The sequence below is a fragment of the Phalaenopsis equestris genome, unplaced genomic scaffold (assembly GCF_001263595.1).
Source record: "Phalaenopsis equestris unplaced genomic scaffold, ASM126359v1 Scaffold000002, whole genome shotgun sequence".
Taxonomy (NCBI): Eukaryota; Viridiplantae; Streptophyta; class Magnoliopsida; order Asparagales; family Orchidaceae; genus Phalaenopsis; species Phalaenopsis equestris.
In genome coordinates, this window is record NW_018164444.1 from 73,860,165 (window position 1) to 73,875,075 (window position 14,911).

Below are 14,911 nucleotides of genomic sequence, written 5' to 3' on the forward strand. Positions count from 1 at the left end.
CTTCCTGTTTTTGGTTAGCATGATGAAATGGATCCTTGCAAGATTATTTGTCTGCAGGTTTCTGTGCTTACTAATTATAATTTTCTATATTTCCTAGTTGGTTTCCACAATGGAGGGCTTTGCCTCAAAGATCGGAATCTCATTGAGGGTCTTTTTCTGAAGGGGGATCTTCAAGTTCTTTGCACGACAAATACTCTTGCACATGGAGTTAACTTACCTGCGCACACAGTAGTGATTAAATCAACTCAATATTTGTATACTATTGTATTCAAGGCCTAAATCCTTTTGTACTTTGATATATGTTTGTGCGACATCCAACTTTTCATTTTTTTTTCCTTTTACAGCAATAAGGAAAAGGGCCTCTACCTGGAATATGATCGATCTATGGTATTGCAGGTGTGGCATAAATTTATTTTTGCTTACCTTTGCTACTTTTTTCTGTTGAACTTTTTGATTTTTTTTTAAATTAACATTTTGATACCGGTAGGCTGAGATTGTGGTGGTAGATGGTTATTATTCTAATAAAACAATCCTATACAATTTCCTGTCAATACATCATAAGGATTGTATTTGTATTTTAGCTGCAAAAACTGAAGCGTTTTTCTTGTCCTATAGTGATCATTTATAAAAGTTCATGCATTTATTTTTTTGTTTTGCTTGCACTTGGCTACTGATGAGAGTTATCTTTGAAGACTATCAGCATGATTGCAAGCTACATCAATGCCCTGTGGATGGTTTTAGTGCATTAGAAACATCCACATACCGATTAGCTTGAGTACAACCAATAGTGTGATGCCTGAATTTGCATGCAAGTAATATAGGGATCAAATCTAGTAGGAGTTCAATACGATTGCCTATGACCACTAGAACCTGCCCCACCCGAAGTTAGTGATTCTCAACTCATGTGAAGGTTGAAGAAGATTTTGCTAGGATTACATAGGTGCAATCAGATCTTAAATCATGAACCATTACTATCGAGATCAATGTACCGGAGGACTAAACCATTGAATCAAATTTCAAGTAGTAGCTGAATATGATGAATTTAAATTTTCAAACTTCTTTGTATATGTTCATTGTTGAAATGAAATTCAGCTTTAGATAATTCCCATGAATATTAGGAGGAAAAATGCTTCAATCTTCTCATTAAATAAATAACAAATATATATACACATCAGACTAACCCTCTACAATTGGAGGGAAATTCAAATCAACACGATAACAAAGAAAAGTAATAAAAAACATAATAATGGTGATTAAGGGAGAATAATTTCTCCTTGTCAAATGTAATAGTGGACTCACGGTATAATAAACCGTGGGTGGGCTCATCTGGTCCACAGTTGTATGCATATCAACACCCCCCTCAAGTTGGGTTGTATATGTCATACGTCCCAAATTTTCCGTTGAGATCATTAAAGTGGTGTTGAGGAAGAGCCTTCTAATAATGAGTTGGGATATAGCTTAGCTGGACAACCCCTCCGTTGACCGCTTAGAGATGAAGTGCCTATCAGTTTCTATATGTTTGGTTTGATCATGGTGTAACAAATTCTTTGAAATATTGATGGTTGATTGATTATCACTGAACATCTTAATAGTGCTTTTGTTCTCCATGTGAAGTTCCACTAGTAATTTCTCTAAACATATCACTTCATAAATTCCTATAGTCAGGGCACGATAGTCATATTCTACATTACTTATTGCCACAACAACTTGCTTTGTACTTCTCTAAATAATCACGTTTCTCCATACAAATGAACAATAACCCTTGATAGATCTTACGCCAATCGTTTCTCTCGCCCAGCTAACATCATTGTAGATCTCAATATCGCAATTCTCAATTTTTTTGAATATCAATCCACATCTTGGAGTCATCTTTAGGTACATTAGAATTCAAAAGATCGTTTCTAGATGATCTTTATTTGGATCGTTCATATGTTGGCTTATCGCCCACAGAAAAAGCAATGTATCTCATATGTGATATATAAATGAGTTTCCCCATAAGTCTTTGATACATTCCTTTATGAACGGGCTTGTTATTCTCTCCTTTGATGCTCGTTGATTTGATTCATAAGAATATCTATTGGTTTGCACCCCAACATTCCCATCTTCTTTAATAAGTCAACGATATATGTTCTCTAGGATATAACAATATCTTCTTTGGATCTGGCTACTTTTATTTTTGAGAAGTATCTTAAAGTTTCAAAATTTTTATCTTAAACTTAAAAGTCATTATTTTTTTTATTGTTTCAAGTTTCTTTACGTCATTGTCAGTAAGAATAAGGTCATTTACATACACAATAAACATGACTACCATAACTTCTTGATTTGGTTTCACAATCAAAGTCTGATCAGTCTGACATTGATAATACCCATTGGCAAGAATATTCCTTGTGATCTTTTCAAACCATGCTCTGGGAGATTGTTGCAACCCATATAATGATTTCCTTAGTTTGCACTCTAGCTGATTATTTATGTTGTTCTTTAATCTTGGAAGTATCTCCATAGACATTTATTCCTTGAGATTCCAATCAGGAAATATATTTTTAATGTTTAGCTGATGTAAACGCTAGTCCTGGTTGACAACCAAAGACAGTAATACTCTTATAAGGACCAATGTGAGAAGTGACTTAAATCATGTTGGATAGCTGAGGTTACAAAATTTCCTCGGTCACCAACTTGCCTAGATCACCACCACTGGCTTTTATTAGCTTGATGGGTATCTCCAAGAGAGTTTTGATAGGGATGAGCACGCTTTCTGGGCTCATTTTCCAGCCAAATGATCCCTACTATTGGTGACGAGAATAGTGGTCGATGATTTGCCATTTTGAAGGGCAAGGGATGGGAATGGAAACCAATTTGGGTCACTTTTTCATCCTAGATTATTTTAATTGGAGATCTGACTAACTTGCTTGGGGCTTGTTTAACCGTTTTTGTTTCTTCTTACATTTATGCTGGTGGTCGAAGTTTGTGGTTGGTTGATCTAATGATGAGTCATCCATGGGATTTTGCTACCATGTCGAATTTAATATTTGTCGAAAACTATTTTCTGATTCATTAATTAGCGTCACTTACATTTTGATTTCAATTGCTGCATGAGTGGACAACTCGATTCATGTTCACAGCATTATATCAATTTTTTTTCTTTTTGGAGGACTTAAAAGATTCAAGAGCCTCAAGTTTTAAGGCTTCTAAAATAAAATTAGTTTGTGAAAGATAAATTCATTTTTACTGCTGATCTAACAGGAAACATAACTTGAATGATATATAATTTTGAGGGAGGGAAATAGAAGATATAATTGTAATTTTGTACATTTTCCATCTAATTCTGGGATCATGATCATCACCTTTGTCATGGCTAATTTCTGCCTCTTGTAAGAAAGGGGCTTCCAATATTGTTCGTATTATCATCTCTTTGATTTGATGCAATTATACCTTTGCCTTAAATACAGGCTAGAATCGATGTGTTTGCTCTCTAAGTTTGAACTTTAATAAAACTCTGACTTGTATGCATATTGAGGATTTGCAGATGTGTGGAAGGGCTGGCCGTCCACCATTTGATGATACTGGAGTTGTTATAATAATGACCAGGCGAGCAACAGTAAGTTCAATTTTAAAATTTTTCTTACCGTCTGAATAAATTGAAGCTACTGGATTTTATGGATGTTATGCAACTGTTTTTTTATATTCTTTCTCATTTCTACAGGTCCATTTGTATGAAAATCTCTTAAACGGTTGTGAAATGGTTGAATCTCAGTAAGCTTGTTACACTATTAGTAATCTCAGTGAAACTTTTCTGCACTTTCTGTTTTGCTGCAATAATGTATCGATACATGCCAGGTTACTGCCATGTGTAATGGAACATCTTACGGCTGAGATTGTTCAGCTGACAGTTGCGGACATAAGTTTGGCCATTGAGTGGCTAAAATGTTCCTACTTATATGTTCGGATTAAGAAGGCAGAATTTTTTTATATATATGTTTACTCTCAGTTTCATTTGTTTAGTCTGGGTACTGATCTGAAAAAAAACATGTACAGAATCCTGAGAACTATGGAATAAAGAGAGAAATTCCTCGTCAAGACCTAGAGAAGTACATGAAAGGTCCTTTGAAGAAGTTAAAACATTTTTATCCTTTCATGATGTATAATTTTTGGCCTATTTTATATTTTTTGTCTCTTATTTCCAGAAATATGTGTTCAGAATATTAATGAACTAGCAGAATACGGGATGATTTGGACAGATGAAGATGGTTTCCTTGTTAAGCCATTAGGTAAGATGTTTAAAAATATTAATGTTGTCTTCTTTTAGGACTTGTATATTTCTTCTTTACTCGTTTCTCGACTTTTATTCAATGCAGAACCTGGAAGGTTAATGACAAAATTTTATCTGAAATTTGCTACAATGAAAAGTATCATGGAAGCTCCTGGAAGTTGCAGTTTAGAAGATGCCCTGCGTATTATTTGTGCTTCCGAAGAAATTTCTTGTATGTTTTCCTTGCTATTAGTTAGCGCTATTGCTCATATGTTTTAAATAAGGATATTATGTTTTAAAAAATATAGGGATTCAGTTGCGGCGCAATGAGAAGAAGATTTTGAATGATATTAACTTTGATAAAGAAGATCGAATGCGCTTTCATGTCTATGGAGAGAAAGGGAAAAAAAAGAAACGCATCCAGACAAGAGAGGAAAAGATATTTGTGCTGACTAATGACTGCTTGACTGGTGATCCTTCAGTCCGTGATTTATCCCTCAGCCAGGTCTCACTTTCTACTACGTTTTATTAGTAGCCAGAATGTTGTGAGTTCTAATAATTCCTAAATAAGGCGTGATAATTTTCACAGGACATGAACTCAATTTGCACCAATGGCTGCAGGATTGCCAAATGCATGAAAGAATGTTTTATCTTTAGGAGGAGTTACAAGGGAGCATTGAATTCTTCACTTCTTTCCAAATGTTTGCACCAGAGGCTTTGGGAAGATAGTCCCTACTTGCTGAAACAACTTCCTGGCATTGGGATGGTCACGGCAAAGGTTTCATATCTCAATTTTCATTTAGTCTACCTCTCTAACAGGAAGGTATCTAATATCCTTAATTCTGTCCTTAGGCGCTTCATTCTGCAGGAATTAATTCATTTGACACAATGTTTGAAGCTGATCCAAGAAGAATTGAACTAATAACAGGCCGCAAGTATCCATTTGGTAACCATATAAAAGAATCCCTGTTATCACTTCCTCCTAAAATTGAGCTGCATATTGAGGAGACTGAGTACAAAAGACAATGTAAATCAAGGTTGCTAATCAAGCTGACCCGTTTATCTAGACCCATTACATCAAGCAAGCATCATTATGCTGATCTGGTATTATCTTTTTAATCTTTGGAAAAAAGCTTATATATTCCCGCTCCAACTATATAATTATTTTTAATATGAAATGGTTAAAATTTATGTCTCCTACAGTTTGTAGGCTCAGAAGAGGACAATGCTATCCTATTTCATGAGAAAATAAGGTAATCTCATTATTGGAAATAAGTCAATAGCTAGGTGACTTTTATGTTCCATTGACGTTTTCTCACTTTTTCATGGAAATTGTACAACAGAGCTGAAGAGTTTTCCAGGTATTATATCATTAATCTTCACTGTTTCTCTCTGAGAAATATGCCTCTTTCATTCAAAACCATGTTGAACTTACTCATGTTTTTAGTCACTCTTTTGCTCTGTCAAGGCCAGTTTAATAATGTTTATTGTCTTCTACTGTTGCAGCTAATATTCCGTGGAACTTAAATGAGAAAACTTTAGTTAATACGTTACAATAAATCATTTCATATTAGCTTATTTGAACTTTTCATTGAGCTATTGGATTATGTCTGTAAACCCTTAACAAAAAATGGTGCTCTTGTGCAAAATTGTAAGTAACATGAACTGTTTTGTATATTATCGCTCTGTAGTTTGTTGATGTGCTTCAAGGTGTTAGTACTGATAATGCACTCGATCTTCTTCTACAAGGCATTTAAATCTATTAATTGCCAACTCATTTTTCAATTTTATTATTAGTTGGGTTGGGTTTTGATCAGTATCATGTGTCATCGCTACCAATTTTAACTTCTTTTGTGCTTCTTTAATCATTGAATTTGTATCCTTGGTTTCTATGATTTGATTGTAACCTTGGGAAATTACATTTTAGATTGTTTTGGTAACTCTATGTTCCGCTGATTTTCATTAAAATTTTTTGTGCAGATGCAAATTTTGATGGTTAATTCATTTTTTTAATGATATGAATTATATTTGTTGACCTCATGCCTGCTTTGGAATTCAATCAAATTGAACAGAAAAAAATGATATTTAATGGATTCTATATTGCACAAGTTCAGCTCAAAAACCCATTGCATGCATCAAAGTCACTCAACCATTGGCCTCTTTTCGAAAGATTATGCTGATGTTTTTTAGAACGTCAGAATTATCTAGAAATGACACTCATATTTTCCTAATTACGGAAAAATTGTAAAAAAATCACCTGCATGCAAAAGCTGCAACATAAATTCAATGTGCACGAATGAAGAGAAAATGCACTGAATCAAAAACTCATAAATTTTCATTTTTTGACTAATTAAATTTTATTTAAAGTCAATGTCTAATCTTTTCCGAATCCCTTGTTCTGTTGTTGGCTCCGGCATTCATTTAGCACTTAATTAAATAACAAAACTCTAAAAATATAAATCAAAACCAATAATTTCTACCCTCATTCCCTAATATACGTACACTGCTTCTCTTTGTTAACCCTCCAATGTTACTACATTAGGTTGTGGCTTCACAACTCCTTGACCATTGTTATGTTCCTTCTCCATCGATATCATCAATCCCAGCTGAAACTCTCCATCAACCCAAATCAAACACCTCTTTGGCAAAAATTCAACAACCATGGAAGTCATGGGCCTTCAATCTCTCTTAACTAATCATAGCTTAATGTTGTGATATGTTGTCAGCCGTTATTTTTGAAAAGAAATGATTTTTGTAAATATGAAAATAGTTTTAATATAAATATGATTTTTGAAAGTAACATTATTTAAAAATAGATTTTAATTTAAAAATAGATGAGACCAAACGAGTCTCATATATTAAATAGTTTGGACGGTTGAGCGTGATACCACAAGTAAAACACTATTCTGAAGGATAAACATACCACTTAACAGTAGGCTCTACCACCTAAACTAAGAAGTTTGTGACATCCGTTTGGTCTGCAAAACTTTTTATGTATGACCAACAAGTTCTCCTACCTAATATAAGGATTAGATAAGATTTATTTTACCTGGGTTTCAAGTTCCTTATAAAGGCAAGCCCCTATAGTTAATTACACCTTAAATGACTCTCGATTAAGATCAGTGATTTTACATTCCAGATTTCAAAGTTTAGGCTTTTAAGATCGGACATGGGAAAATCAAATGAGAATGACTCAAATAGGAACAATTATTTTTAAGGAATTGAAAGGAATGAAGAGTAAGGGATATCACAGATCCAGGGAAAACCTTGATGATTTCCCAACTATTTTATTATTTGGCTTTATGTCTTTGAAATAATGTTATTCAATGTTTAATCCTGCAATTTCTTTTTAGAATTTAGGACTTACATTCGCATGACATCTGATCGTACAAATGACTTATAAAGATAGGAGAATTTACACCGTACCGTACGGTAACCTCGAAATCCTAAAAGTGTTAGGACTTATAATTGTACAACAAGGTTGTACAAAAGCCTAAAGATAATATGTGAGGATTTATGTTGCGTTAAGAAAACCACCTCGAAGTCCTATAAATTATTATTTAAATTAAAAAAAAAAATGCTCATTTGACGTGAACTTGTTTTAATATTGCAGATCCATCTCGAAGTTGCTCTTCTCTCTTCTGTGTGTCATCGTCGTGTAAGTTGCTCTTCTGTGTGTCATCGTCGTGTTGCCTACGGTGTTCGCTCCAAGCTCCCCGTCGTAGCACCTTCGGATTCGGTGTTATGCAATTGTTTACATGCAATTGTTTAGTCAACGATCTGCTGTCGGGTACCTCCTATGAAACCAACTACTGACCTCCTACTCTAAGGTATAGTGTGTAAAAGATTCAGTAGCAGGTGTAAGTATAGTAACAAAATTTAAGAAATGAACTAACATGCATTGTATCAACAAAAGAAATACCACCTGAAAAATTCAAGAAAGAGCTGCAAATGACCCATGACATAAGAAAACTCGAGAAAATCGACAAATGACTCACGACAGAAATCTCGAAGGGAAGATCCCGGAAAAAGACCACGAGTGTTTTATCAAAAGTTCCAATAAAATCACACGAAAAAATCCGAAGAAAGAAAAACCGCAAGCACTCGGGTCGGGGCTAGGCTCAGATACTATATATTTATACTCGAGGGGCGTCAAAGGCTACTATCGGTCACTCGGATGTATATAGTCTGCCACTCAACTAGAAGGGTGTCCTACTAAACCTTACTTGGGAGAGTACTCCTTAGCCCTTTCTGATAATCGACAAGTGGAAAATCAAGTTGCAATACATTTAAATTTTATATTTTAGCATACACATAAATTTCAGGCATACAAAAGGAAGTTGTATCAATTTTGTAGTAAAAATATTTTTTATAAATATTATATCAGCTCTTATCATGTTCTGTTCCTATCAATTTTGAAAAATTATGATTGTCCACGAGTCAATCACGTCGTCGGGCGTAGGACCGCCAACAACCTGAGAAGGTACGGGTCGTCCACTAGTCCTGTGACGGTGAATGATAATATCATCCTACAGTTCATCAGGTCACAGGATTGGGTCCTGATGTCGTAGGATGGAATATCATTTTACTCTATCACCGTGTGTCTTTGTCATCACCGCCCTAAACCCCAAAACAAAACCGACTTACTTGTGACCCTACTTGATGGTTCATATATAGCAAAATGTTATATATGTGTGCTTATGCATCGGACATAAGCACAAAAAACCTAAACCAAGAAGCAAAGAAAGCAAACAAAAAATCAAGAAATGAAAGAGAAAGAAAACCAACACTCTTCCAAAACAAATTTAGAAAAGAAAATACCAAGGTGATAAGAGGGTTAGCCTAAAACATTCGAATGGAGGGACTTTCTCGAATGAGTAAAAGAGGTGAAATACACTTCCTCTGCTAGCCATGAAACATCTCCAAAAGATACAACTTAGAAAATTCCCAATCATTTCAAATATCCGAAAATTATTTATCCTTTCTTTGTCTTCTCTTCTTTCTTTTTTTTTCTTTCTCTCCTTTTTTTTATTGCAAATGATCTAACAGATCATTCCTTGAAAAAGAGCATTTTGAATTCTTTTAAACATTAAGAATTGACAAATTTTATTTCACCAACATCAAAATATTTAATTTCGCATCAAATTAGAAGAATTCCAATTCCACATGAACCCCACACCATCCAAAGGATCGCACGTAAGTACTCATGAACGGGGCAGCAAGGAAAACCACCCAAAATAGGCTCACGGGTAAGGGTAACAAGAGAAGCCCACCTAAGCCCAGCTCACGGCAAGGCACCAAGGAGGGACCAAGAGCACCGAGAGGAAATCGACGGGCAAAGGCACAAAGGAGGGCAAACTGAGCCCATATTAAAATTATAATAGGATTACAAGTAGGCTCATGGCCAAGGACAGCAACACAGGCAAGGCCACCAACCAACAACACAAAAGGAACCACAGTAGGGATGCTCATGGGTAGGAGCAAGCAACAGGGAATCAAAGAACCAAGGCGTGGAGGCTTACGGCCAGGGACAACCAATGGGAGCAACACAAGGCCCCAAAAACTAGCTTTCTCAAAGCTCCAAAAATCAAATAAAATCACCTGCAGAACCAAAAATCAAGCCCTAAATCAATATTCCATATATTATGCATTTCGAATACGTAAACCGTAACTTGGAGTTAGGTCCAGACCTCAAAATAGGCCCCCAAGAGGTCTACAAAATTAAATTTTCACCCGACATGGAGTTCGAGCCAAGAAGACAGCCACAGGAAGCTAAAATCGAACCAGAAAACTAACTTCTTAAAATATTAAAACAGGCTACAACATATATATGAATAGAGGAAATATCAAGAGATAAAACCAAGCATCTGAAATTAAATTCTTTAAAATCTAAACAGATTCCAACATTCTTTTGAATAGGGGCAGCAGCTGTAAGGAGCAAAAACAAGACTCAAAACAACTACAAATGTCTTAGAAACCAAATTTCAGTTGTTCATTCATTTGGAACGTAGAAGGCATCAAAGAAACAACAAAACAAAGCCCTTAACATCAAACCTCGCAAGGATAGGTTAAGAGTGTCTGCCCAAATAAGATCGGGCAAAAACACTTTAAACCGATATTCGCGAAAGAATATCTACGTAGACTGCCCAAAACCAGAGAGTCAGGTGTAGGTGCCTGTTTTGAGGTCAAGAGCATTCCCAAGGGGACATATCCCCCTTGGTTAATTACATCTTGGGGGGTACCCAAGAATACTCTCGATAAAAGGAGTTTCGCTTGGATTATCGTGAACCTGTGGCAATAGATACTCAAAGAAAGGTTATTCCATGTGGGAACAGTTCTGATGCTTCAAAGCTCGCGCTAAGCCATCGGGCAGAGAGTGAGTCTCTTACATCTCAAAGGGTAGCGGCTCATCGACACGCGAGACCCACAAAATAACCTAGATCATCTTGACGGGGATATCCCAACACGTCAAAATATGTCCGGGCCAAAGGGTAGAGGACAAATCGTCGTATCCTAAATGAGTGGCAGCTTATCGGCATTGGGCTATCAAGGTGATATCAACGAAGTCAAGGAGCGACAGGGCTCAGAAGGGGCTTAACAAAAGGAATGTAGAGTGATCCTAAGAAGGTAGAGGTAACTAGGTCGGGGTACCACGGACCCGTCATCCACAACTACTATGACTCTAAGTCTGCCTGGTCGTGAAGGTAGTCGACCCAACACGTCTTGAAATCTCCGGTCAGCAATCTGTGAATTGCGTCGTCCACGGGAACCTTGATAGCCCTAATGTCAAAGGAAAGAAACTCTATCCTATGACTAAAAGCTAGAGCTCCAGGATGTGGGACTTATACCTGCCGAAGTGGCGAGGATGCCTTCGGAAGGAAAAGAAAGTGGAGGTTCAGCTACAAAGCTGAAAACGCTTCAAACAAAAGGACTTACACCCCGTCTGGGTTGGGGAATCTTCTAACACCCTGTGCGCACTAGACAACCATTTATAAAAAGGTATGCTGGGCCGGTCAGGTTGGAGAAGCACGGGGACTCCTCGGGACATGCAAATATGATGCAGTTATCTAGAGCGGTCCTTAAGTATTCGGTCCTTAAGTATTATGGCCTTAAGTATTATGGAGACCCTATTAATATATGCAGGAAAGTAAATATTGCAATTTTTAAATCCTGAATATTTTAATTCTAAATTGTAATTATCTTGAATATTTTATTTATGATTTTTTTAAATAGAAAAATTACAATTTTAGGGTCCTTAATGAGCCTAAATTATATCATGAAATCTTAGATCACAGAAAGAAACAAGGAAAACACATGTAATTGCGGACATGCAATATGATGCAAAAAGCAAAAAAACAAGCCAAATTAAAATAATAAACTGGCCAGTGCCGCTGGGTTGGTAACATATCCCAGAAAAGAAAAGGGCGGTCAGACTCTGCATATACATGTCTGATCCTAATTATATACATCAATATAAAATGCAGAATTAAGATACGGGCACGAGCATCTACTCTTCGTCCCCTCCACGTGGTTCTCGTGTTAAATGAAAATGAAAGACTCAATCCTGCATGAAAACAAGTGTCAGCGGGAAAGCTCACATGCAAATAATGTATCATGATAACAAATAATGTATCATGAGTCATGTCTTAAAAGTGGGGGAGCTAATAACACCTGCAAACAAAAGGGTCAGAAATCATTACTTGCTCCCCCTATAGCGGTACTTGTGTGTATGCAAATAAATAGGCATGACCCCCTAGAGAAGAATGTCCTAGCACACTATCATACATATGTAAAAGAAATATACCTGGCTAGGGCAACCAATCCAACAGAGAACCATAATCATGCATCAAATGACTACCTAATACCCTAAATCCTAGCCTAGCACACCATCTAACGAAAAGTGCATCAATCTAGTATCTAAGTGCGATGTAGGTTTAGGTATAGTATGACTTTGATAAGGTCGTCATACCGGCCCCATCATAAAGATCTGAAGGAACTAAAGGGTATCACGAAGAGTGGTGATACGAGTTAGATCTATTAGATCTTTAGCACAGTCATACTTGTGTAAATCCTAATGAATTAACTCGCATTGCTCACCGGGATCAACCCAGCAAGCAATGCTCGTTAGATGCTCGTCGGGCCAGGGCGACCGGTCGAACTAAAGTTAGATGCTCGCCGGGTCGGGGTGGCCGATCAGAGAGAAGTAAGATGCTCGCCTGGTCGGGGTGACAGATTAGAGCGAAGTAAGATGCTCGCCGGGTCGGGACGGCCGGTTGGAGCGAAGTGAAATGCAACATGCACCAAGCAAAAATGCAATATGCAGCAAACCAACATGTAGGTAGCAAACATGGCTCGTGCTAATGACCTCACCTTGGAGACCTAAGGTTTAGACCCTTGGATATACGATGTTGCCGCCTCTTGCTTTGGTGAGAAATGTGGGGAGCTTCTTCCCCGATCTCCGAGAGGGAAACTCTCCACGGTGTCACGAAACATGATAACTACAAAGCCTTTTCCTATTTTGCGAACTCCTCGAGGCTTTGCAAAGCGAGCGAGCTACAAAGCTTATCTCGTTTTGCCAAGTTCCGACCTCTCAACCTCTCAACTTCTCCAAGTAAAGCTGGGGAACTCAAAGCAAGGGGAGTGAAGAACTCTGACCCATCAGGACTTGTGCTAAGGCTCACAACAAAGGGGAGACACTCTGCTCTACAGAGGGGTATTTGGTCACACACAGGAAGTCCTAACCTAAAGGCTGGCTCTAGGAGATCCAACAATTCATCACGCAGGCACGTCGTCATGCAGACCCACGCCGGCGCACGCACCCCGTGTGGGCGATTGAACTCACACGCCTAGACACCACTAATCCTAAGGCTAGCTATGAGTTTAGGGGATCTCACTACCTTGACGGTTGCGGACGCGTTTTCTTTTCTTGCTCCAAGCTCGCCGGCGTGCGATCCATGCTCCAGTATGCCTTGCAAAACGTATACAAGACAACCAAAAATATAGAAAGTTGTGAGGTATGCAAGGTACTCAAAATAATAGTAATAATTTTGGCATATAAAAATATAACCAAAATATACCTTCGAGAAGGGTCACTCGGCTGCGGTGAAAGAGGGGAAATTTTCCTCGCAAAGGAAAAGACGCTTGCACTTCCTCGAAGAGCGACGCCGCTCGCTGTCCGACGACTTCGAGGTGCTCCAACAAAGTATCCGGTCCTCGGGAAGGTAAGACGACGATGTGGAGTAGTTAGCTCGTCGGCGGTTTACATCGGGAGCGAAAGAAATGCGGAGGAGACCCCAAAATCTAAAGCTCTCCTCGCTGATTTTCTCCGGTATAAATTCGATGCCTGCGAGGAGGGAAGCCGGTGAGGAGGGAAGCCGAGGAGGAGGAAGAATCTCAAGGTGGCCGACCAAGAAGAAGAAAAAGCAGAAGAGATGTTCGGCTGACTGCTGTAGGAGCTTCGGCGGTCGGAGGGGAGCCGGCGGCGAAGAGCTTCGCCGGCGAGGAGGAGCTCCGGCGTCGGACGCGAGGAGGCTTGGTAGGCTTTGCGGACCGGATAGGCTTTGCGGACCAGATAGGCTTTGCGGACCGGAGAGGGAGCTAGCAGATTCGCGAGATAAATGGAGAAGGAGCGCCGCCGAGGAGGGAGGAGACGCCGGCGAGCTCGCTCGCGGCCAGTGTGGCCGGCCATGGGTCGGGGGCGAGATTCGCGAAGGAGGAAGTGGCGGCTAGGTTTCGGATGGCAGCGATCGGGATGAGGGAGAGAAAGAGAAGCGATAGTTTTTTATAAGGTAATTTAATATAATAATTATAATATTATTAATAATATTATTATAATTATCCTTATTGCATTTTTAGCTCGTACACGCATCGCAGCAAAGTGTATGTCCTTCCCGGCTAAAATTGATTTTCCGGATGCGTTGGCGCAGTCTGTTTCGTCATTTGGGGTCGTCTAGACAACTTCGTCGACAAACAGGTAATAATAATTATTATATTATTATAATTATCGTTCGCGTATTCTTCTCCCATACACGTCCTCGCGGCGAAGTGGATATCATTCCTGGCTAAAATCGACGTTCCAGACGTGTTGGCGCAGTCTGTTTCGTCATTCGGGTCATCTGGACCACTTTTTTTAATATCATGCCCAAAATGATAATTCACACATTTTTACCTCGCCTGCGAAGCTGTAGTGAAGTGGACATCCTTCGTAAGTGTTGACCTCACTTTTGGTTGAGGTCTAGAAAACTTCTTTAGTAGCCTAGGTCTAGCCATAGGACTTTCCTATTGACTAGTCTTTGAAAATTAGAAAAGATACCCCCACCATTAGAAATTCAAAACTCTTCTTTTTACTCAACTTGAAATTCCACATATTGATCTTAACCTCTAGCATTTAGTAGATAAGATCATTATAAGAGAATTCAAGAAGAGTCCCTATAGGATTACTTGGCTTTAGGATTGACCCTGGAACTAGGATACACCATATCTTCACAATATATTAATCCATGGTTCATTTAGAACGGATATCTATCCAATTCTATGTGAAATGCTTAACTTGGTATTTTGCCCCTAGGCACCTCCAAATTACCTAACTACCCTTGGGACCCAAATTTGGCTAAAATTCCCAAATTTTGCCAAAATACCCAAAATTGATCAAAACTCATCCCAAAC

At 38.2% G+C, this 14,911-nt stretch overlaps 1 protein-coding gene across 4 annotated transcripts in view; it reads left to right on the forward strand.

The window, feature by feature from the left end:
- LOC110021954 (ATP-dependent DNA helicase MER3 homolog) overlaps positions 1–14,911 on the forward strand; it is a 67,661-nt gene that overhangs the window by 27,119 nt on the left and 25,631 nt on the right. For 3 of the 4 annotated variants that reach the window (XM_020720692.1, XM_020720700.1, XM_020720716.1), the window contains 13 exons: positions 98–254; positions 345–396; positions 3,515–3,595; positions 3,701–3,750; positions 3,835–3,952; positions 4,033–4,096; positions 4,182–4,265; positions 4,353–4,478; positions 4,555–4,751; positions 4,836–5,024; positions 5,099–5,350; positions 5,450–5,499; positions 5,590–5,607. In XM_020720692.1, the coding sequence (XP_020576351.1) occupies positions 98–254; positions 345–396; positions 3,515–3,595; positions 3,701–3,750; positions 3,835–3,952; positions 4,033–4,096; positions 4,182–4,265; positions 4,353–4,478; positions 4,555–4,751; positions 4,836–5,024; positions 5,099–5,350; positions 5,450–5,499; positions 5,590–5,607 (1,438 nt within the window). The remainder of the gene's footprint in view (positions 1–97; positions 255–344; positions 397–3,514; positions 3,596–3,700; positions 3,751–3,834; positions 3,953–4,032; positions 4,097–4,181; positions 4,266–4,352; positions 4,479–4,554; positions 4,752–4,835; positions 5,025–5,098; positions 5,351–5,449; positions 5,500–5,589; positions 5,608–14,911) is intronic. The other variant, XM_020720707.1, reaches the window with a different exon arrangement.